Genomic DNA, 25,586 nt, shown 5'->3' with positions numbered 1-25,586 from the left:
CTTGCCTTATTTTTCTCCCTTCAATTCTAGTCATAAATAATGAGCTTATGGTGGTATAGTATATTATTTGTATAGTATATTATTGGTTCTCAAGATATTTTGTCACTATTTGGGTGTAGCTTTTAGGTTAGTTACACAAGTGATTTAATTTGTTTATGTATAAATATTATTATAATATATATTTAATTTGTTTTAGGTGATTTTAGTATATGTATATATAAAAAGAGTTGTTTACCTCAAGATTACTAAGAAAAATACATAATGTTGTGCTGCGATTTGCTACGTAAGATTTGTGATGAAGTCTACGTAGAAGTTTACATGAAACTCGTGATTTCGATGTTGGATCAATGGATGAATAAGAAATCAAACAATAACACAAGAAAAAAAAAAAAATTTGAGTGGTTCGTATGTTAGGTGCAAATTCTATGTCTATTGTTCTCATATTGCTTTTTGTGTTTTCTCTGCGCACAAGTACGGCTTACAAAGTATGAATCAAAACTAGACTCCTAATTTAGTAAAAAGTAAGCTTATACATTGTTACAACGACAAACTTGTAAATAAAGTTAACTTAAAAAGAATTACACGTGGTGTGAATCCATGCTTCAATGATTTACTACACAACTCATAATTTTCAATATATTGATATGATCAATTTTTCATTTGTTGTTTTAACGTGTGGTCTTACATACAAGTTAAAACAACTCATATAAAAATGGAGTTTTCTCTCTAACATAGTTCTTTCTTGATTTGAGCAGTATTTTATGACATAAAACTTTTTTTATTTAAGCAAAAGCCCGGAGAGGATTCTGATCCCGATAAAAACACTCATTTCTTTAAATCTCGAAAAATACTACGCTCACAACCTTTTCTCACAAACTTTCTCTTACAATTCTAACGTAATAGCTCGTCATTGGTTAACTCGCAAAGAGAAAAATGAGACTCATACAAGCAGGTGGGACCAATTATACAAGTTAACAAATGAAGAGCTGAAAAATAAGGATAAAAAAAAAAAATTTATGAGAAGATGTTGTTGGTGTAACATTACTCTTAAAACTCAACCCTTTCAAAACTACCCATCAATCTTATTTATTTGAGCAATAACTATACATAAGAGAAAGGATCAAAAGCAATAAATAAGGATCATAAATGGCTTCCTAGGCTCATATGCAAAGAATTAATGACAAATAAATACCAAGTAAATTCCCATTTAAAAAACAATAAATACCAAGTAAATTCCCATTTAAAAACAATATGTGTGTTTGTTTTATTATTTTGAGTAATATTTAAAAAATATTATTGTTAGGTTGAATTGGGTTATTATCACGAGGTCAGATTTGAAAATTAACAAAAACATCCTTACCCACTCACAGTTGCCAGATTCCAGCCACCACCACCGGGCTAGAATGTTGTTTCATTGCTCATGACCGGCCAGATCTGGCCGATCGTGCGTCGCTATGGTCTTTTTGGTGGATTTGGCCAAAAAAGGCTAGATCTATAGTTAGATTTGGTTGTTGATGACCAAAGATATGGTTATTGTTGACGATTAACGACGGCTATACATTAGCTGTCATTGACGATCAGATGTGGCCATGGATTTGGCCTTTTCTAGCCAGATCCACAGTGAATCTGGCCGGAAAAAGCCAGATTGGCGCACTACTAGACAGATCTAGCTGGTAGTGCGCCATTACGCTAGATTCAAGCCACCTTCCGGCGGTGGTTGCCGGAATCTGACAAATGTGGGTGGGTGAGGATGTTTTTATCAATTTATAAAACTTTTTTGTTGGAGTGTTTAATTAAATTAACAAATCTATGGGGATTTAAAATAGTTGAATAATATAGGATATGATTTTGAGAATAGAGAAACAAACATGCATTTTATTCATAATAGGGATAGAGTATTTTAAAAATAGTCAAACAAATGCACAATTGTATATATATATATCAAAATCTTCCAATTATGGACATTCTTGAAACTTTGGTTAGGTATCTTGCTTGGCCCCTCCAAAATTTGACCCTTATTTTACAATTATAGGAGCATGCCCAATTACACTTCTATCTCTTTGACAACATGAGGAAGTGCCTCATGGGCATTATTGTCACAAGTAAACTTTATATAATTAGAAAAAATAAAAAAAATATCTGCAAAGAAAATATGACACAAGTTATAAGCCATTGGATCAAAGCACTTTTAATGGCTGAGATTTAATATAATTTGCATAATTAATGCACCATATTTAGATGCAATCTCAACCATTCAAATACATCAATCTAACAACTCAAAAATTCTATGAAAACTTATGTAAAAAAAATGGGGCTCTTGAACTTTCCCCTTTATATATAAATTTTTGTCTTACTCATTTATTTTTGTATTTAATATGATTGGTGGTCGACGAATTGAATATCTATGTGATATGCATATATTGACTCGTGAGTCATGACCCACCCTTGGATAACTTAAGTGGTAAGACGAACGCTCGTGGTTAAGACACACAGTTTTAGGTTCGAATTTCTTTAACTCCCAAGATTTAAGCGGTATATATATTGACTAGCGTTATCGATATAACCAATGTTCTAAACCATGTTTACCAAAAAAAAAAAAAAAAATACAAATTAAAAAGGGGTATAAAGTAATTTCCCAAAATAGTAAAAAAGGAAAATTCCTTGTATGCAAGGTGAAGCTTAGTGGGTATTTTTGCTTTGGGGTCTCCTTAAAAGGAGCAAATGACTTCTAATGCAAGTGCTTTTAAGCAGTAGGAAAGAAAAGAAGAAGAAGAAGAACAAAGAAAAAATATATAAGGAAAAAAAGTTCCTTTCACTCTCTCTCTATCTCTCTTTTATCAACTTTGTATAGAGAGACTCAACAACACTCTACAAGTACAATACAAACAGCCATGTCTTTGGGCTACGCGGAGAAGCTCTCTTTTATAGAAGATGTGGGCAACGTTGGCATGACTGAATTCTTTGACTCACCTCAACTTCTTCAAGAAAAAGTTAGCTTTCTCACTCTTTTTCCCATTTGGGTTCTTGTTTCTGTTCCCCTTTTTTAATGTAGTTTTGTTTAGTTTCATGATTTTTTGTTGTGCTTGGAATGGTGCCGTTAATGTTACTTAGGTTTTAAAGGTTGGAAGTTTGGTTGAAGTATTGCTGCAATATGGGGTTTGAGAGTTTGCTTATTTGTGTATTGAGTTGTTTGTGGAGATCTGGCATCTGGGTATTGGCGTTTGTGATGATTAGAAGTGAGTTTGTGGGGTTGGAAATTTATGGCTTTTTTGTGTTGTTGTGGTGGTGGTTGTGGTGTGTTGATTGGAGTAATGTTGATTAATTGCAGGGAAGTTAGTGGAAATGTGTATTTGGGGAAATGTATTGACTTGAGAAATAAGTTGTGGTTGAAGAATTATATTGGACAGAATTGAATCATGCTTTGAGGGAAGCGTTGATTTGAGTATTGTTGATCAACTTTATGGAAGTTAATGGAAATGTGTATGTGGGGAGATGTATTGACTGAGACATAAGTTGTAGTCGAAGACTAATCATGGACTGAATTGAGTTATGCCTTGAGTCTTTGATTGTGAAAGAAATGCATTATAGGTTTGCTTGAGATTTTGCCTAATGTGGATCAAAAAGTGTTCTGTGCAGAGATGAGACTAGTGCATTGAATGGTTATGCTGTTTATATGTCTGCTATAGGTAATTACCTAAGGTAGAGCGGTTTTGTCTCCAGTTTTAGGTTCAGCTGGTTAGGTAATATGCAGTGAAGTATAATGAAAATAATTTAGTTACCCCCCACACAAAAAAGAAAAAAAAGAAAAAAAAAACAAAAAAAAAGTTAGGACGACACTATGCTTTCATAATTAGCTGTTTTCACTCAACATGCTTGTGGTTCTTCTCCAAGGTTTTTGATTCTCTGTAAATGAATGATATGTCATGCTTGCTTGTTATGTTAACCTCAGTGGTTTCATGTTGTGATGGCAGATTGAAAAGCTTGCCAAATTAATACAAAAGGTTTGAACACAATAACCTGCTTATGGTGGTGGTTATGGATGTTTATCTGCGATCATCACAATCAGCCTCTTTAAGTTTTTTGTTGTATTTGCAGAGTAAGCATCTAGTAGTGTTTACAGGTGCAGGAATATCTACTTCTTGCGGTATACCTGATTTTCGAGGTCCCAAGGGAATATGGACGCTACAGGTGAAAATTGTGAATTTTATTGCTCACATGAATTGAATGAAGCTCTTTTTGAGAGGAATATATATGTTTTATAATGATTTTCTCTTCAGTATTTTATAGAAATAATGGGATAGGCGTATGTGACAATTGTTGATGGGTCTGTTCAGTCGAGATCTATATAGGTGCACTTTTAGTTATTCCAGTTACAGATGGCTACTTCTGTATATATCTATGTTTTTGTCAAACCTATAAGTTGATGATGACATGTTATCATCCACTTGATTACAAACATCTGAATGGCAACCATTTTGAAAATCAGTGTGTTATGGATTTGAGCATTGTGCGGTTACGATGTTGAATGATGAAATTATCTGAAGTTTTATCTATTTCCTGCTTGTTCACTTTGTATGGCTCTTAGATTAATACATCTTTCATATATCTTATAAAGAAAAAAGAAGAAAAGTAATATGATAAAGTAGAAGAACTGAATATGATATAGTAAACAATAAGTTCTTTTTCAAGAAGCTTATGAAATTATATTGTAAATCATTCTCAATCACCAACAAGCTGTCTGCAAGTTAGTGTTGCTTGCATGGCTGTGCAGATGATCATTCTATGTTAACTTCTTTTGACATTTGTGTTCTTCTGATTTTCAAATATAGCGTGAAGGCAAACCCTTGCCTGAAGCATCCCTACCATTTCATCGCGAATGCGAGCATGACTCATATGGCTTTGGTTGAGTTAGAGAAGGCAGGCATTTTAAAGTTGTTTAGTCAGGTAGATCTTTGTTATTCCTTTCTTTAGGCTTATGCTGCATATTTTCTGCAGATAGCAGGACATCAAGTTTGATGATGGAGTCATTTATAACCTGCTGCCGATCATGTTAGTGTTTAGGTTTTCCATTGAGTTGGGAACGTGGTTGGGATGACATCAATCATCATTTATTGTACCACAGCCAATGACTCATTAATTCTTCAGACATGTAACATCTCAGCTTGGTTTTCTGATTCAGTATGTTATATTGCTTCAAATGTTAGAATATAGATGGTCTCCATCTTCGCTCTGGAATACCTAGAGAGAAACTTGCAGAATTGCATGGGGACTCCTTCATGGAGGCTTGTCCATCATGGGAAAGAGTAAGACATGATCTTTATTTGAAGCACATGTTCTAAATATATATGTAACCTTTCCTTACAAAAAATATTTTAAGTCCTTTTGTTGGTCAGTTTATATTCTGCTTTTGAAAAGCAATGACTTGTTTCAAGACTGCTGTTTCATTATTTGAAATTTGAAATATAATTATTAACTTTGAAGGTATTTTCGTGACTTTGAGGTGGAAACAATTGGATTAAAAGAACATCACGACGTTGCCTGAAAAAAATTGTGGAGGAAAACTTAAGGTACAGTTCTTGACTGGGAGGTAATTTGGTTGTCTTTTCTGAGACTGAAGGAATATATGTTCCTAGATGTGTTATCATTTAATCTGGTCATTTCTTCTGGTATCTATTGGTGAACTTCTTTCAATGAAGCATAGTAAATCAATCTTTTCCTTCATAGTTCTTTCTTATAAGCAAATTAAAACATAGTCAAATTGTGGAGCATTCGTTCAAATATTAAATTTTAATAGACATGAAGGGCTTAATAACGTAGCTTTCAATGTTAGCAAAATTCTTGGGACAAATTACTGATTTATGGTCCTGTTTTAGATCTTTAAAATCTTTCAATATTAAAATAATATATTTTGAAGAGGTCTCTCTCTGTGCAGGATGCGCTGCCTCCCAAGGAGATGAATCCAGCAGAAAGGCACTGTAGAAATGCTGATGTCGTACTATGTCTGGGAACTAGGTAGTAAAGATTCCCTGATTAATAGGTCTATGATTAGTTTGTTTAACTAGTCTTTATGTTGTGGTACCTGAATTAATATATGTGTAGCATATTAAAGACAAATGCAGATTTCTTTCGTATACTTACTTTGTATGTTGTTTGTTGCATGTTCTGCTCTATGGTCATAATGTGATTACTTATGCAGTTTGCAGATAACTCCTGCATGCAATCTGCCACTTAAATGTCTTCGTGGTGGGGGAAAGATTGTGATTGTGAATCTTCAGGTACTTGCTTTTTTTCTTAATTGCACATTTCCATTAACAGCTTTTGAAGCATTTTCTACTTATCAGATATGGAAAAGAAATATTTTGTTATCTAAATATGATCTCCCAATTATGCTATTATGCTTCGATGAGCCTCACATAAGAATTTAAGGGGGTACTCAATGAAGCCAGATATTGGACAAAAATAAATTTGCCCTTTGACTATGAGAATCCTCTCCCATAAATACCTTTAAGAGACTTATTTTACCACAATCGGGATTTATGTTTTTTTTGCATACTGAATAAACATATAAAAATCTGTTATATTATGAATATTGGAATGTTGCTTTTCTGGTGTTATAATATTTAAATAATATTCTGGTTATCTTTGATTTTGTGCTCAATTTACAGAAAACACCAAAGGACAAGAAAGCAAGTTTGGTGATCCACGGGTTTGTAGATAAGGTACTGTGGTTTGAACTTTGAAGTTCTTAGTGCCAAGAGATCTTAATTTCTCTATCTCCCTTCTTATTCGCCTTCATCCTCTCATGATTTATACTTTCACTACAGCTGAGCTTCTTCAAAATCCACTATATGCTTTATTAATTTGAACAAGAACAGGTTATTGCAGGAGTCATGGACTTGCTGAATTTGCGTATCCCTCCATATATCAGGATTGATCTTTTCCAGATCACTGTAACTCAATCCTTGAGTGCAGGTATGCTTTGCTAGGCTTGTGCTTGATATATCAACCATTCAGTCCAAGACACACCGTGTAACACGTATACATGAGTGTTATACATATGAGGCCATCCACTAGACATAATGCCTTTCTTGGAGTGTAAATGGGACCTTTGGTTCTCTATTAGATTTGCCAATAAAGCCTACCCTTTGGATTCACCAGCTTAAATGAGTCTCGTACCACATCCTGTGTAAACAATGTAGTGTAATCTGTAGCTCAAAATTTTGGATGTCTATAATTTAAGTATGAAAATGCGTCCTCAGCCATGTTTGAATGTGAGAACTTTTCAAGACCTTGAAAGAAGAACCTTTGCAAGCATCTCACCTTACTCAAATGAACTGGGCCAAGATTGGTGGCAATCTGAAACATATACCATAAAATTTATTTGTAATGTCTAGCAATTTTGGTTTCGTCTATTGCTTTCTCACATGGTTCATTCACTTGCATCACAGATAAAAAATTTGTTAACTGGACCATCCGAGTAGGAAGTGTGCATGGACAAAATGCGCCACTGTCATTCATCAAATCTGTGGAGGTAAATTCACTTTCAGACTACATTCTGATCATTTTCCTCCAAAATCAATGTATGAAGTCCTTTGATATGCGTCAAGGACTTTTTAATTTTACCAAAATTTATTCTGCGGTGGGCTTTAGTAATCAAGCAATAACTGGCTCTAAATGCTGATTTTACTAGTAACTGTCTACACTGGGTCACTTTATATTTTTTGTCTTGCTGCCTGTTTTAAGTGAGGCATTGCAATTGCCAATTCATTTTTTTTAAGCCTATTCTTCCAACTTTCTGCTTTATCTGCATCACAGGTTTCCTTCTCCGACAAGATAAAGTACAAACTAGCCAGTCTAGATAAGCAGCCGTTTCAGCTGAAGAGGTAACTTTAATCCTATTGGATGATACATGTAATGGGGATCGAAAATATGTCAATTAAAATTTTGTGTAGGACTGCAATACGGAAATTTTTTTCCACCATACTCAAATCCCAGCTAGGGAATATTATTTAGGTTACACAAGTGATGGGAATCAGACAAAGGTTAACTCAATGTTTAGCTTCTGTGAGAGTTAAACCATGGAAGTGTTCCCCATTCCACTTTATCATACATACAAAAATCTTATTGCTTTTAGCTTCTGTAACAAGTCTCCTTTCAAAATTGTGTTGTCCCAGTTCAAATTGAATTTTACCAAGCTGGTTAGAGTGTATGGAGAAGATGTAGTTGATTTCATCTGAGCGCATAATACTTTATTTACCTGGGAATCGTGAGCTTATCGATTTGAATTACTACTTTCTTAGCTTTGCTTTCCTAGTAAGGTCCAGTGGTTCGCATGTCATGGCATACATTTTATTCCAACTTACTTATCCTCTTGTTCTTTAATGTATATCAGGAGAACCATTACTACTGAAGTATTTGACATCATGTTGAAACTCAATTTTAGTGATGGTTGTGGTTGTCAGTGCACCCAAATCACTATCCCTTTTGATTTTAAGGTGAGAAGAGCGATTACTCTCAATTCATCAATTTTTTTAATTTATCCATTTAATCGTCGTCTATTATTCATCGTTATGTTAATCTTGATGGTAAAATTCAGCACAGCACTTGGAATAACAGGTTTTATCACTTGTGCAGGTTTCAGCGAAGAGTTTTGAACCTGACAAGGAGGAGATATTCCAAAAGCTAAGCGAGGCTGCAGTGGAAGAATTTCGGTGTGGGCAGAATTCACTCATTGAGAGGAAGGTTTTTTCATCCCCCAAAAGCGAGGCCACTGTCTATGCCATTGTAACCAACATCAAAGGTTTCGAATCTCATCCTCTGAGTAACAGCGATCTCAAATGGCAAAAGGGAAGTGTGAATGGTATTGAAACATCTCGGAAACGATCAAACAGTCGTAAGCGTAAATCACGACCATAGACAACAAAGGCTAGCGATTCGAGTTTTGTATATACGTTACTCTTCGTTAGAATGATTATAACTCACAGGTCACAACATATTTTGCTGAGTGAATTTTGTTAGATGTTACACTCAGTCTCCCCAGCTATGGAAAGGATACAGCCAGCTACTTGTTTCAACAGATTATGAATACATTTAGTTCTTCATAGCAGGCATTTCTCTATGTATAGTTTTAGTGATGACTAGGATCATTTCCTGATTGGAGCTCTTTTAAGTTTTTAAGGATCTCGTGACATATGCGTTTAAATTTACTTATGGTTGAATTAATTTTTTTTATTTTTGGGAACAATTGTCAGTCAAGCCCGTCTAATCTCCAGGGTTACGAAACATCTTACAAGTCCAATGGATCAAAGTAATTGCATTGTTTTAAAACTCAAACAGGAGGACAACCTGTTTTGGTGTCCGAGTCACGGGTCAACTGGTCTAATCGATTGGATCGATGAAATCTATGACAATTTTATTTTGAAAAAATTATATATTTATCTCTTAAATTTTAATATATTACAGAAATTTCCCTAAAAAGTTTAAAGTCGTCCTAAAGTTTTTATTTATTTCAAAAATACCCTTAAAAACTCAATTAATCCTTAAATTTTTGACATTTTTCCATAATACCCCTATAAAATTACAATTAACCCTTATAATTTTAAGAAATTACAAAAACCCCCTAAGACCTGAACCAGACTAGAAAAGCTGTCGGGTTCCGATCTAACCGACCGGTTCGATTCGGTTTTTAAAACAGAGAGTAATTGCACAAATGTAGTAGGTGTTTTTCTTGCAACTCGAACAAAAAGCCCTTAGATATAGCTTCTAGAAACCATAGATGTAAAATCTACTCTTTTGGAAACCTCATATGTAAAATCTTCTCTCATTTAATGAATGGATTGTAAGGAATCCATCTAAATAAGGTAAAACAATTACACCTACAAATTTAATTCTCTTTCCAAAAAGTCCACCTTCTCTTGTTCACATTTGAGTAATGCTTTACACATCAGAATTCGGGTAACGTTACTTCTTACATGTACCTTTGAATTACCGGCTACAAATTGTATCACTCCATTAATATTGTGTATTCGTGTTGATATTGTTAATATGATTCATTAAATCAACCATATTTGGATTGACTAAAATTTTATTATATTCCTACCCGACGTAACCTTGAGTCAAATACATTCTTTAACTGAAAAACATAAGGGCTATATATATATATATAAGTTAATAAAATAATCCTTTGAAGTTTAATTAAATAATAAAGTTTGTTTCCGTTACGCCTAAAAAATCAGGGTTGACGTAGACTTACGTCAATGAGAACCAATCAGAGTTCAGTAAGTTATTGTGCCGTCCAATAGCTGTCACCTCATCCAATGACAGAAAGAGTAAGATTGTCATCAGCTTGGCAGGTAAAAGTCTGGCAACTGAGTGGTTGGGACTTGGGAGTCACCCACTTGCCCAAGCCCTACGCGATTTAAGGATATCTTTCGTGCAACCGGCCAATGGAAAGTGGGGTAGGAACTGTACGGCACTTGCCCACTGGCAGACCCATAATCATTACCTAAAAACGTCTTACTATAAATAAAGAGTTCCCCTATCATTTTTCGGAATTCTAATTCTAATAATATAAACACTCTCTCTCTCCCTCTCTGTATTTCTGTTCTCTTTGATCGCTATATGTGACTTGATTATACTCTTTCATAAATAAAAAGACATTGGACGTAAGATTCGTTTTGAGCATTTAAACCACTTTAAAAATCGTCTCCCTTTTTATTTGTTTCATTTTTCAGTTCACGTGTAATTTTTAAGCGCTAATAGTTGATGTCAAAATCGAGTATCAACAGTTTCATAAACAACATGAGTCTCTTTGTTATTAAGTTTTTTGTGTTAAAATAAACAGTAAAAAGACAATTATGTAAATATTTATAAACTCAAAATATTGTAAGGTCTAACAACTCATTAGCAGTTCACTAATAATAGGGCATTTTTGTTATTTTAGAAACCTCGAAGAAAGTTTGTTATTCCATTGTACCTTTGGGGGTTGATGTTTTAATTTTTTTTTTTTTTTTAATCATAGTATATTCACTATATTGTACCGACAATGACAGAGCTCATTAATNGATATAGCTTCTAGAAACCATAGATGTAAAATCTAAGCTTCTGGAAACCTCATATGTAAAATCTTCTCTCATTTAATGAATGGATTGTAAGGAATCCATCTAAATAAGGTAAAACAATTACACCTACAAATTTAATTCTCTTTCCAAAAAGTCCACCTTCTCTTGTTCACATTTGAGTAATGCTTTACACATCAGAATTCGGGTAACGTTACTTCTTACATGTACCTTCGAATTACTGCCTACAAATTGTATCACTCGATTAATATTGTGTATTCGTGTTGATATTGTTAATATGATTCATTAAATCAACCATATTTGGATTGACTAAAATTTTGTTATATTTCTACCCGGCGTAACCTTGAGTCAAATACATTGTTTAACTGAAAAACATAAGGGTTATATATATATATATATATATATATATATATAATAATCCTTTGAAGTTAAATAATAAAAGTTTGTTTTTGGTATGCCTAAAAAATCAAGGCTTACGTCAGCAAGAACCAATCAGAGTTCAGGAAGGCATTGTGCTGTCTAACCACTGCCATGTTGTCCAAGGATAGAAGGAGTAAGACTGTCATCAGCTTGGCAGGTAAAGATCTGGCAACTGAGTGGCTGGGAGTCACCCACTTGTCCAAGCCCTGCGCGATTTAAGGATATCTTCTGTGCAACCAGCCAATGGGAAGCTGGGTAGGAACTATACGGCACCTGCCTGCTGGCAGACCCATAATCATTACCTAAAAACCTCTTACTATAAATAAAGAGCTCCCTTCTCATTTTTTAGAATTCTAATTCTGATAATATAAACACTCTCTCTCTCCCTCTCTGTATTTCTGTTCTCTTTGATTGCTACATGCGACCTGATTATACTCCTTTATAAATAAAAAGACAGTGAATATAAAATTTGTTTTGAGTATCCGAACTACTTTAAAAATCGTTTCCCTTTTTATTTGTTTCATTTTCCAGTTCACGTGTAATTTTTAAGTCTGCTTAGTACTTTGCACGTGCAAATAGTTTGTGTCAAAATCGAATATCAACAATTTCATAAACAACATAAGTCTCTTTGTTATTAAGTTTTTTTGTGTTAAAATAAACAGTAAAAAGACAATTATGTAAATATTTATAAACTCAAAATATTGTAAGGTCTAACAACTCATTAGCAGTTCACTAATAATAGGATATTTTTGTTATTTTAGAAACCTCGAAGGAAGTTTTGTTATTCCATCGTACCTTTGGGGGTTGATTGATTTTTTTTTTTTTTTTTTTTTTTTAATCATAGTACATTCACTATATTCAGTATATTGTACCGACAATGACAGAGCTCATTGATAGTTGGGTTGAATTGAAATTACACAAAAATTTCTCTTCACACCCTGGTGTTTATAAAATTATCAATGGGATGATAACTATGGCACTTTTAATCAACGTTCCCACGAACATCTTAAAAAATTATCGATTACATGCCACTTGTACCCGTTATGTATATTTTAATTATAAACAGTTTAATTAGGTATAAAATATATCTTGACAGTTATGTTTGACACGCGTCAATCATAATAAATCTTAGTAAATGAATCATGATCATATGAATTAGAACAAAACATAAGATTCGGTTTTGTCACTTCATTTAATGAACTATGAAAAAACATAATTTCTCACGATAAAATCACACCGATCCAATTTAGATAATGATAAATATCATTTTTTCGTCAAGAAACATATACGAGAAACTCGTGATACATAAGTTCTTCAATTATTCTTATATCTTTCAATTACTACAATTAAATAAAATATATATTTATTTAAACATTTTAAAGATTGAATTCATAAGAGCACCCTCACATATACATATATATATATATATATTTTTTTTTTTTTTAATTATGAAAACACAATAAATAATTTTTACCAAATAAACCCATAAAAATGCTCATAAATGAATTACAATAATGTATTCACAAAGTGACCCTATATTTAACCAAAGTTAATATATTCTTTGTCCCAACTCTCCATCTTTAGGAATCATTTAATTAGTCACTAATGCTTTAAATTGTAACTCTTTAAAACAAATCTGTTTATTTGATGTACAAACAAAGTATTATTCAAACTTGCTCGAGAAAAACCCTGATTTGACATTAGTGATTTATCACTAACAAGTCTCTAAAAATTAACTCGACCAATTGATAGGGTTATCTATTTAAATCATATATGGTAATTTTTTCTAGTATTATTTAGACTTCTTCGAGAAAATCCCTTATTTGGCATCTGAGAACACTTAGAAATCTTTATAAATTAACTCAGCCAATTGTGAATAGTGCACTTTTCAAGAGACGAAAGCCATAGAGAGGGTTAGCCTTAGCTTCTCTACATACAAATATCATAAACAAATTCAATTAGAAGAGAGATTAGTAGTTCAAAAATCAAATCCATGGAAGGTCAAGATGATGGATTCAATAGCTATCCCAACAAGCTTGCAAGAACAAGCTCTGGTATAAACTTCTTTCTCTTTTGCTTTTAATATGCTATGTTATTTAATTGATTTTTTGTCTTCATTTTTTTTTTTCATATGATTTTCATAAGATTTTATATATAAATTTCAAAATCAAGTATATTTCGACTAAGTTGTAATGAAAAAATACCATGATATTTTGGATGTCTTATTGAGTCTCATCTTGTTTTATTGAGCTTTTTCATTGTAACGGTTGGTGGGTTTCTTCTTTTTCTCTTATTCCTTTGATCATATATTATATTTATTTGATCTCTCTTATTTCGATATCTCGTGAGATATAATAATAAAGAATATTATTATATATCTTAAATATCTAAAAATCTTGTTTTAGATGATAATTAAATTATTTTTTCTTTGCCTTCATTAACTTGGTTTTCAAATAAAAAATAATATACAAAATCTCACATGTTTATTTTCAAAATACAATATTTAATCCCTTATTTTAAATTTTTCATTTCCAAAAAAAATTTTCCCTCAAGACTTTCTTGTGATAATAAATTTTCTATCTAAACAAACACAATTTATTTATTATTTATTATATTTTAAAAATTCGCAACACTTTCGACTTTGAGCCCAATAAAAGACCAAAGAATATCAACAGTGGTAGTGGTGGGGCCCACACCCTTGTGCTTGGCATGCCCTCCTGGCTGCCACGTTTGCCATGCAGAGTATGACGTGGCACTTCGATATTTCCTATGACAAAAGCTGAAAAAAGATGCTTCTAAAGTTTGTAACCGTCGTGGGTTTGGGTCCACCCAGATGTTTTCATTTGACACGTGGCGCCTGATCACGTGTTTATCTGTATGATAATCACATGGTGATGATGCAACTATCATGTGATGACCAAATCAACAAAAAGTCAAAAATATAAAATGAGCTCATGACGTGGCAGTGGATTCCACGTCATCCATCCAATGAGTTCAGCCGATTTGGCAAGCTCAGACCTCATGCAAAATTAATTTAAATTATTTAATTCTTATTATTTTATTGCTATATAAGGGCCTATACATTTACTACATTTTCTCACACATCTTCTTTGATTTCAGCCTTGCCCGTTCATCTGAGGGATGACTCCGCCGCCGAGGCCGCCACCCCCGCCTCCGCCACCGTAAATACCACCATCAACGATGATAACATCCGCAACGCTAAGAACAACGACAATAACCCTAGTGAACGACAAGAAGTCCCCGAACCACCGCCATGCATTACCCGCGATCACGACCGGTACTTGCCGCTAACCAACGTGACGCGCATCATGCGCCGAATACTCCCTCGCAATGCCAAGATATCCGACGATGCCAAGGAGGTCGTCCAAGAATGCGTCACGGAATACATTAGCTTCATTACCGGTGAAGCTAATGATCGTTGCCACCGTGAGCAGCGTAAGACCGTGACGCCCGAGGACCTTATCTGGGCCATGGGAAAGCTGGGCTTTGACAACTACGTTGAGCCTCTCACTCTCAACCTGAACCGCTATCGAGAGAGTGAGAGCCGGCGTACATCAATGCCCACACAGCCCACTCCAAGGCCCGACCTTCTGGATCATGGGCCGGTAGGGATGCCCGGGCCGTATGGGCCTGTTTATAACATGGGCTCCCAACAAGGCTTCTATGATCCCTCGACTGGGCTATACTTGAGGGACGACTCAGGTTCCGGTTCCGGTTCAAGTGTAAGTGGATCCTCCTTCCAGGCTGATTTAGATCCTTTTGCTCAATTCAAATGATATTGTAAATTGAAACTATTAATAGAAAAATTGGGATTATTGCCATATCGGTGTTCTTATTAAAGATTGAATTAGATAAATGGATGCATCCACCCACACAATCACTCACTCTTGAACTCACAGTTTTGTTTAACGGTCGATCGGATAAACCTTTCAGTGGTTGCCCTTATTAACAATAAAAAACGGGTAAACCCTCAGCTACCCTTATTAACAATCGAGGGGAATCGAACTCAAGATCTTTTAAACAATACACCCAGAGTCTCTATTACCCCATCTGACCACTCGGTATAATTTTGAGCTCACATTTTGGTTGATAGTTTTGTGCCTGCTCATGACCTCTTTATATACAAAGAGTGATACTATGGGTACTAACGGATGGGTACTAATCTGTGTACTAACTAAAACATAGTACCCGTATTATGTGTATAGTACCCGTACTATGCTTTAGTTAGTAGACAGATTAGTACCTATCCGTTAGTACCCAAAGTATTATTCATATACAAAATTGGGCTTGCATATACAAGAATAAAAAAACCAGTGTTGAAATGAAGTGAATGATGCATGGTTGTCACTTGTCAGTTTGGCAGCTTATAAATTTTCGTTGGACCAAGGGGTAATCCTCAAAATAATATGGTCAACAAAACCCTAATAACATATATGGTCAACAAAACCCTAATAAATATTAATAAATGTATGAGAGTAGCTTTTCCTGCATGGTGACATAATGCCAATGGTCTGGCAATGGAAAACACCTCACATTATAAGACCATCAACATCATAATGCATGCACGCAACGTGTCGCAATCACGAAGCATGCATCACGAGCACATAACACAAGTCCATGCATGCATCATGATGTGATCATCAATTGGCTTTCAGTTATATGACAGTTTCAACATCAGGCATGCAGGCCATGTGTTACAATGAAGAAGCATGCATGATGGTTGATGAGTCATATTGATGTGATCATCAATTGGGTTGCCGAATAAAGAAGGAAAGATGGTTAATGGGGTTTCACTGTCACCATACCTGGCAGAGTAATTGCAGAAATGCTTATATAGCTAAAACCTCTGATAAATTTGACAATTATACAATTCATTAAGCCATTACCATTTCTGGAAAAAGTTTCCATTTCTGCAGAAAACTGCCAGTTCTTGATGATGATGACGACTTGGACTTCCTACGTCTCTCTTTTATATAAAGAACAAATTCATTTCATTACTCAAATGAAGTTCTTAGCCGATACGTTTCTCTGATTTTTTGTTTATTTTTTTATTTTCTGTCATTTCATTNTCGAGAGAGTGAGAGCCGGCGTACATCAATGCCCACACAGCCCACTCCAAGGCGCGACCTTCTGGATCATGGGCCGGTAGGGATGCCTGGGCCGTATGGGCCTGTTTATAACATGGGCTCCCAACAAGGCTTCTATGATCCCTCGACTGGGCTATACTTGAGGGATGACTTAGGTTCCGGTTCCGGTTCAGGTGCAGGTGGATCCTCCTTCCAGGCTGATTTTGATCCGTTTGCTCAATTCAAATGATATTGTAAATTGAAACTATTAATAGAAAAATTGGAATTATTGCCATATTGGCGTTCTTATTAAAGATTGAATTAGATAAATGGATGCATCCACCCACACAATCACTCACTCTTGAACTCACAGTTTTGTTTAACGGTCGATCGGATAAACCTTTCAGTGGTTGCCCTTATTAACAATAAAAAACGGGTAAACCCTCAGCTACCCTTATTAACAATCGAGGGGAATCGAACTCAAGATCTTTTAAACAATACACCCAGAGTCTCTATTACCCCATCTGACCACTCGGTATAATTTTGAGCTCACATTTTGGTTGATAGTTTTGTGCCTGCTCATGACCTCTTTATATACAAAGAGTGATACTATGGGTACTAACGGATGGGTACTAATCTGTGTACTAACTAAAACATAGTACCCGTATTATGTGTATAGTACCCGTACTATGCTTTAGTTAGTAGACAGATTAGTACCTATCCGTTAGTACCCAAAGTATTATTCATATACAAAATTGGGCTTGCATATACAAGAATAAAAAAACCAGTGTTGAAATGAAGTGAATGATGCATGGTTGTCACTTGTCAGTTTGGCAGCTTATAAATTTTCGTTGGACCAAGGGGTAATCCTCAAAATAATATGGTCAACAAAACCCTAATAACATATATGGTCAACAAAACCCTAATAAATATTAATAAATGTATGAGAGTAGCTTTTCCTGCATGGTGATATAATGCCAATGGTCTGGCAATGGAAAACACCTCACATTATAAGACCATCAACATCATCATGCCTGCACGCAACGTGTCGCAATCAGGAAGCATGCATCACGAGCACATAACACAAGTCCATGCATGCATCATGATGTGATCATCAATTGGCTTTCAGTTATATGACAGTTTCAACATCAGGCATGCAGGCCATGTGTTACAATGAAGAAGCATGCATGATGGTTGATGAGTCATAGTGATGTGATCATCAATTGGGTTGCCAAATAAAGAAGGAAAGATGGTTAATGGGGTTTCACTGTCACCATACCTGGCAGAGTAATTGCAGAAATGCTAATATAGCTAAAACCTCTGATAAATTTGACAATTATACAATTCATTAAGCCATTACCATTTCTGGAAAAAGTTTCCATTTCTGCAGAAAACTGCCAGTTCTTGATGATGATGACGACTTGGACTTCCCACGTCACTCTTCTATATAAAGAACCAAATTCATTTCATTACTCAAATGAAGTTCTTAGCCGATACGTTTCTCTCATTTTTTGTTTATTTTTTTATTTTCTGTCATTTCGTTGGAGAAGAACATGATCAGGTACTGTGTATTATTCAAATGAATTTCTTGATAAGATCAAACTGTTGTTTTAAGAAGGCATGCGCATTGCTATATTTTAATATATATATATAGTTTTTTCTGGATCTGCTCTGTACTGACCAGGGTTCTTCCTCCATTGAAAATGGCGTCGGTATACGGTGTCTCTACCATTGCAATTGTCTGTCTCATGACAGGGGTTACCATATATAACTGGGAAGAAGAAGCTAAGGCTGGCCAGCCCTTAATGGTGGATGAGAATGAGATGGTAAGAAGATGTTGACAGAAGAGAGAGAGCACAACCCGCCATTGGCTAAAGAAAGTCTTTGCTCTTGTTGGGAGTGTGCTTTCTCTTCTTCTGTCATCATCATGTCCATCTTCTACATACACTCTTCTTCTATCAAACATAATATCAAGTCAAAGTAAGTTTTTCTTGAACCTGAAAACTAATAATCATTGGATTTTATATTATTTGTTTTTGGCATAAGCATTTTATGATTCAAAAGCTTTTACAAAAATATATGACTGGGAGAAAGAGATTAATGTAGAGATCATGAAAGAGGGTGTTGTTGAAATCTCTTTTTCACTAAAATGAGTTCCTATTTCTATCTTTGTATTATTGTTTTGGATTAAACAATGAAAATGTAGCCATCAATTCATAGACAGAAGTGAGAAAATGAAGCACCACAAGTATCAATAACTTGGCTTTGGGCTTGGCATTACAGGTAATATGTTCAGAGAATATAGATGTTGACTCTCTGAACATTATATTTTGTATCCAGTTTTAGCCACTGAAATTAATGGTCCCAATACCCTTTTACAGATAATTTCAGTATGGCTTTGCTCTGATCCTTGCAGCACACAGAGAGCTTATGTGTTCAGGAGTGTCTGTTTCAAGAAGAATAATTACCATATATAAAAAGCACTAGGGAGAATGTTCTGCCATTTTTTTTTTTTTTTTTTTGGTTTCTGTTTTTGGGGTTGTTTAGTCATGTGGAAAGATGAAGCTCAAATGGTTAGTCAATATAGTGATCTAAAAATTTTCAATGGAAAGAAGGCTCTATTTTTTATGACATATTATGATTCAATCTTTACAATTGCCTATAGAATTGTTAATGATGATTACTGAGGATATTTGTCCTTACTGTCCTTCCCACCTTAAAGAGAAGGAAAAAGAAAATGCAAAACATTCAAGTACTGAAAAACCTAAACAATTAAGTCTAAGTTTAAGTGCATTAAAGAGGAAATTTTCTGCTTATCCTAGAACTGTCTAAATTTAAGCATATTGAAGAGGAAGATTTCTACTTATCCTAGTACTGTATGACCAAAAGTACAGAAAGCACAGAAGCTAGCATAGAGAGCTTACAATGGTGTTCATGAATGTCTAGGTTAGAAGCCATGACCAATTTCAAAAACAATTTGCCAGATCTTCAATTGCTGTTATGAATATAGAGATAGAGATAGTACAGAGGGAAACTTGTTAGTTGGTTGTATGAGCTATGGCTGAGACCACATAGTTCAATAGAATAGCTTTGAACTCAGGCCACTGAACTCCTACAGTCTCTAATTGCTGAATCACAAACTAACCAGAATACAATGAAGGGAATACAAAATGAAAGAATCAAACAATCAAATTAAAAATTTTGCATAACTAAAGAATGGATGTTACGTCAGTCAATTTTATTAATCTGACCAGCGGTCGTCTTCATCCGAAACAATGTCCTCTAGTTTCAGTGACATGTCCCTGGAAAATGTGAGACTTGGCTTCATCTTAGGCACCATTACTGGTGCTGCCTCATTGTTCAAGATCTGAAGAACTCTTCTCATTGAAGGCCTCTCTGCACTATCTGGGTTCGCACAACTTAACCCCAGAAGTAACAGCTTCTTCATTTCTTCCTCATTAAACTCCCCATTCAATCTTTTGTCAGCTGCTTCAATGATCCTTCCCTCCGCATGCAATCCCCATACCCAGTCAACCAAATTCACCATTTTGTTACTATCTCCTTCCCTCTCTATTGGCCTTCTTCCACAAGCCACTTCAAGTACAACCACACCATAGCTGAAAACATCAGTCATATCAGTTGCTTTCCCATACTGAAGATACTCTGGCGCAAGGTATCCCATAGTTCCTGCTGTCAGCGTCGAAACTGGACTTTTATCATGATCCATCAGCCTTGCCAATCCGAAATCACCAAGCCTTGCATTGAAGTTTCCATCCAGCATAACATTGCTGGCCTTTATGTCTCTATGAATGACTTGCTGCTCACACTCTTGATGCAAGTAATTGAGAGCAGAAGCCAGTCCAACCACAATGTTAATCCTATTATACCAGCTCAATAACACTCCATGGTCAGGTTCTTGGTATAGAACCTTATCAAGGCTACCATTTGACATGAACTCATAAACAAGCAACAATTCACCCTTCTCAGAGCACCAACCAAGGAGCTGAACCAAATTCTTGTGCCTCAAGCAAGCTATAATGGATAATTCAGCAAGGAATTCAGTTTTACCTTCATGGGAATGCTTTGATCTTTTCACTGCAGCAATGGAACCTGTAGAGGCAAAGTAGGCCTTGTAAACATTCCCAAAAGAGCCGCGGCCTAAGATTCTACTCGAGTGAAACCCCCTTGTTGCTGAATGTAAGTCTTTGTAATTAAACTCTTTTGGTCCTGGCACAAGCTCTGCTTTTAGGCACATTCCTGGTCTCATACCCCTCCATTTCTTGACAGTAATGTAACCAAAAACTGCAAGAGCTACACAAAAGAAGGCTGGACCGGCAATTCCAAGACCTAAACCGACCTTATTGTGATGTTTACTTGTAGAATTTGATATAGGCAAATTAGGAACTGTATTCACTGAATTATCAGACACATTGTGAGGATGTGATCGCGGTCTCACCGGCTGGAACCCAAAAGTCTTGAAACTCCAATTCTGAATCAAGTGAAGCTCAGTACTCCCCTCAGTTGAAGCAGAGAACCCTACATACATAACCTCCTTTAGGTACTCAGAGAGGTCAATATCCACCCTTAACACCGGCTTTTCAGGCTTCGAAATCGAATAACTCATGAAAACTTGCAAGACCCTCAAATCATTCTTGTAATCAATCCAAACTGTGGTCAAATTGCCACTCTTTAAATCAATCCCTTGCAGGATTGGATCAGCAGTCTTGATTGAGTTAAGACTATTAATATCCAAACCAACATGGTTCTCATTTGGATCATTAAAATGAGCATCAAGCCTGGTATCAAACTCAATAGCCACAAATTTATTCTCAGTCAATTGTGAAGAATTCACAAGGCCAAGATACCCTCCAGGGCTGCCAAGAATCTGATCATCAGGAGAAATAAAAAAGGCTAAACCATCACCATAAGAACCCGGGTTCACATTATTGATAGAAAAAGTGAACTTCGTGTTAAAAGAAGCTGAACTGTTGGTTTCTTGATCAAAAAATGTAACTGGGTTGTTGTACACAAGAGTGCCAGAGCTTGAAGAAGGCACACCAAGCTCTCTTGTGAGGCCAATTACGCCGTTGCGAAGATAGGCGTCGCCGAGGAGCGTGAGGTTTCGGAGAGTCAAAGAAGGGAAATTGAAGCTGACATTGATAGCCAAGACAAGATTAAAGCTTAAGAAGTTGAGGAAGAAGAACAGTAACATGAAGAAATCAAGAAACTTTCTTGGAGGCATTGACTTTGTGGGGAACTTTAGTTACTTGTTTCTCAATCAAGTTGAAATTTTGGTGAGTGGAGATGATGAAGAAGATGCAAAATCACAAGGGTTTAGATTTTTTCCTTGAAGAGAGAGGTGTTTGGATAGTAGGAAAAAGGGCTTTCAAAGTTAGTGAGGTGTTTTAGTTGCCTCTTTTTCATGAAAGTTGAGAGTTTGATGAGAGGAGGTGATGAAGAAGAAGCAAAAAACACAAGGGTTTAGATCGTTTTCTTGGAGAGAGAGGTGTTTGGGTGGTGGGAAAACGGAAATGGGGTTTAAACGGTTGATAATAATGGGCGCGTGGGAGTGGGGAATTGAAGAAGAGAGAATTAACTAAAAAGACTTGTAACGGTTATCAAATACCAAGAAAACAAAAATATATGAGATAAAACGACGGCGTTTAAGTGGTGGAAGCATGTGGGTTTTTGTTTTTGTTAGGCGGACTTGGTCAGAGATCAGATGTGGTGGGTCACATGGAGAACTTTCTAAGGACACAAATTCAAAAATGACCGTTTTAGTGTCTTGTGTCTGGGCGTTTTTCCCCTTTTAATTATGTTACAATAAAACCCACATTCACACTCACCCACTAACAAATAACTACCCTAAATAATTAGAAAAAAAAATCTTAAATGTGTCATATATTACAAATCATTTGTTATATTATAATCAAGCCGATATTATCAAATTAATTATTATATTCGTGTAACATTACCTTAAATTACAGTACATCTTATCTATATAAGGTGACGTTTATTTTTTTTGTCAAGAAAATTGAATGTATATTTTATCTGAATACGTTTAAATATACTGGTCTCATTGATGAGTTTATTTTTTAAATTTTAATGTCTAATTATAATATTGAATTGTTTGTTTTTATATAATATAAATATCTTTAAACCAATGTTTTGAAACATATATTTATTAAGTATTATATAATTTTCCGTCAGGCTTTCGCTCATTGCAAAAATTTCCTCACTATTGTCCCCTATACAAGTATGAGCTGTGTTTTAGTTTTAGTCATTGTATTAAAACCCGGATCGGAGGTAACCCGTTTTGCTGCCCAGGTCACGGGTCAACCAGTTGGACCGATGACGTCAACAATAATTTTATTTTTAAAAAATTATATGTTAATCTCTTAAATTTTAATATATTACAAAAATTCCCTTAAAAAAGTTTAATAAGTCCCTAAATTTTTTATTTATTTAAAAAATACCCCAACAAATTACTACGTAATCCCTAAACTTTTGATATATCTCTAAAACACCCCTATAAAATTACAAAGTAACCCTTATAATTTTAAAATAGTATAAAAACCCCTTAAGACCTGAACCAGACTGGAGAAGCTATCGGGTCCCGGTCAGACTGATCCTGTTTTTAAAACAGAGATTTTAGTGTGACTGATCATCCTCTCGGACCAACTACTAATCATCACCTTGATAAACTATTAACTCATCAACTAGCTAATCAGACACAAATTCTTCCTTTCCTTCGATTCTAACATTCTTATACATAAATAATGAGTTGAGTTCTTATAGGCATTTTGAGCCCTTCTTTCGGCTACTCCACTTTATAAAATAAAATATACACAAGAATGATTAAGCCCTTCAATCTTCAAGGTATAAAGCTTCTCACTTTTCAAGAGTTCTCTTGAAGCGATGGATAATTAGAATCTTGTAAAAATCGATGCAAATGTAAGAATCATTTGAACAATCTTTTGTTACTTTCTAGTATTATATTATAAAACATTTTTCAATTTCAAATCTTAAAATAATGAACTAGCACGGCATATAGCCATATAGTATACCCCATTTGGTGGCGTTTCAGGTGGCACTAAATTTCACGGCCTATACTTTATTATCGTCCTTTTTTTTTTCATAAAAAAAGATGGCTAATAAAGAAGGGTGATGATGATTTTATGAGTCTTAAAGGCTTTGTTTGAATTGTTTTATACAGATTTGGAATCTAAACGGCAAAAGTTGGTCTGAAAACTTTGGATAAAGGGTCATTGAGATTTTGAGTGGAGAAAGCAATAATGTAATTGAATTCAATATAAAGAGGGAAAAAAAAAAAAAAAAACGCATGTTAGTGTTGGTCTGGTCGGTCCAAATTGAATAATTCATAGAGCCGTTATAACGATTAAATAATAATTTTACGTTTAGATCTCAGTCTGGCCAGCCTCGTTTTATCACAAGATAATGTGTTTAAACTTTTACTTAAACCTACCCAAGGTTTGGCGAAACTTTCAAAAAGTTTGAAAACAATAAATAAGTACCTTCTGTCATGTTCTGTTAGTGATTTCCGTTTGTTAATAATGAAAAGACTAGAATACCCTTTGAGAAGTATTAGTCTATTTTTTTAATTATTTTTAGACCCCTTAAGTTTATTAATTCATCAAATACGCCACAAAAAAAGTTTAAAATTTAACAAAAACACCCCCATCCACCTATACTTGCCAGATTTCGACAGTCGCCACCGAAAATGGCCTGTAATTCATCGATCTGTCACAACTGTCTACACCGCCACCGAAAATGGCCGGTAATTACTGATCTGGCCTTTTCAGGCCAGATGGAGTGTTACGGTCGTGGACGGCCAGATCTTACAGTAGATCTGGCCAGAAAATGCCATATCAAAGCCCTACGCACCAGATCCAACCGGTCTGTGGTGTAATGCAATTTTTCGGCTAGATTCTGGCGGTGGTGGCCGGAATCTGGCACTGCGAGTGATGGGGTTATTTTTGTCATTTTACAAAATTTTTATATATTGGGGTATTTAGTTAAATTAGCAAACCTAAGGGGTTTTTTAGAAATTTTTAAAAAACTAAAATATCGAACTTTCAAGGGCATTCTAGTCTTTTCACCATTAATAAACGAAAATCACTATCATCACATGACAGAAGGTACCTATTTGTTGTTTTCAATCGTCGTTTTGCCAAACCTTGGGTATGTGTAAGTCGTTTCCCCTAAACTTTATCGGTAAACTATATTCCACGCTGTTCATATGTGAATTACATTGTCACCCAAATTTCAAAATCAAAAACTAATAAAATCACTCATTTGCTTATCAAATTTGAGGTATAATTTTAATAATTAGGGATGATGTTATTGATATATAAAATGAACGGGTGAAATTATCGTTATACGTAAGTATTAAATTCGATATAAGAAACCCGAAAGAGGTATTCAAAACATTCTATTTTTTTAATCCTTGGAATTTCCTAGTTTCATATAATTTCAAAAACAATAATATTATACTTACAAAACTTTCTATACAAAATTTGATTACGAAAAAAGAATGAAACGAAAAATCAAACTCATTATACTTACTATTTCATTCATTTTTTATCACATTACTCCTTCAAAACACTCATCTTTTAGCTCTTTATATTGTTCAGGAAAAATCAGATTGTTTGAGAGAGCTGAGGTGAGTAAAACAGTGCTCATCAATCATCATGAAATTGATCAACAGCATTGCCAAAGATCACAGGAGTGTTTTCGTATTTGGCAGAGTCGATGAACGTATTCACGAAGGAAATGACCTTTACATTGAAATGAAAGAATCTATTGTAATTAATGAACAAAATATGGCAGAATAATAAATGGCTCTAGTCTGTCATAGTTAGGGCAGCCAAACCAACTCTCATGCGAACTCCCGACGGTTCAGACGGTTCATTCATCTCATCGTAGAGTTTTTTCAAAGTCTCTTGTTGTATTTCTTATCAAAAGATGCTTATTTAGCTTA

The 25,586-nt window shown here is 34.9% G+C and overlaps 3 protein-coding genes and 1 long non-coding RNA gene across 4 annotated transcripts; 3 read left to right on the top strand and 1 right to left on the bottom strand.

Moving 5' to 3' along the window:
• The first annotated feature begins 3,978 nt into the window (after positions 1 to 3,978).
• Positions 3,979 to 4,875, top strand: LOC116138517. Its single transcript, XR_004129304.1, has 3 exons — positions 3,979 to 4,001; positions 4,096 to 4,188; positions 4,830 to 4,875. It is a non-coding gene; the product is annotated as an uncharacterized LOC116138517 (long non-coding RNA).
• A 701-nt stretch (positions 4,876 to 5,576) lies between these two features.
• Positions 5,577 to 9,229, top strand: LOC116138516 (NAD-dependent protein deacetylase SRT1-like). The gene is made up of 9 exons (XM_031424228.1): positions 5,577 to 5,587; positions 5,933 to 6,012; positions 6,197 to 6,275; positions 6,666 to 6,719; positions 6,876 to 6,972; positions 7,449 to 7,531; positions 7,816 to 7,883; positions 8,393 to 8,495; positions 8,635 to 9,229. The coding sequence occupies exons 2-9, from the start codon at positions 5,954 to 5,956 to the stop codon at positions 8,914 to 8,916; spliced, it is 825 nt and encodes a 274-aa protein (XP_031280088.1). The 5' UTR covers positions 5,577 to 5,587; positions 5,933 to 5,953; the 3' UTR covers positions 8,917 to 9,229.
• Positions 9,230 to 13,491: 4,262 nt separating this feature from the next.
• On the top strand, positions 13,492 to 15,321 carry LOC116138453 (nuclear transcription factor Y subunit B-3-like). Its single transcript, XM_031424170.1, has 2 exons — positions 13,492 to 13,552; positions 14,619 to 15,321. The coding sequence occupies exons 1-2, from the start codon at positions 13,492 to 13,494 to the stop codon at positions 15,293 to 15,295; spliced, it is 738 nt and encodes a 245-aa protein (XP_031280030.1). The 3' UTR covers positions 15,296 to 15,321.
• A 4,228-nt stretch (positions 15,322 to 19,549) lies between these two features.
• LOC116138518 (probable L-type lectin-domain containing receptor kinase S.7) lies at positions 19,550 to 22,138 on the bottom strand. The gene has a single exon (XM_031424229.1). It carries the CDS (start codon positions 21,825 to 21,827, stop codon positions 19,827 to 19,829), a length of 2,001 nt encoding a protein of 666 aa, XP_031280089.1. The 5' UTR covers positions 21,828 to 22,138; the 3' UTR covers positions 19,550 to 19,826.
• Positions 22,139 to 25,586: the final 3,448 nt, after the last annotated feature.

This window comes from Pistacia vera, unplaced genomic scaffold (genome assembly GCF_008641045.1).
Source record: "Pistacia vera cultivar Batoury unplaced genomic scaffold, PisVer_v2 Contig341, whole genome shotgun sequence".
NCBI classification, from domain to species: domain Eukaryota; kingdom Viridiplantae; phylum Streptophyta; class Magnoliopsida; order Sapindales; family Anacardiaceae; genus Pistacia; species Pistacia vera.
The sequence above is the reverse complement of the archived record's forward strand: the minus strand, read 5'-3'. Positions and strand labels throughout refer to the sequence as shown.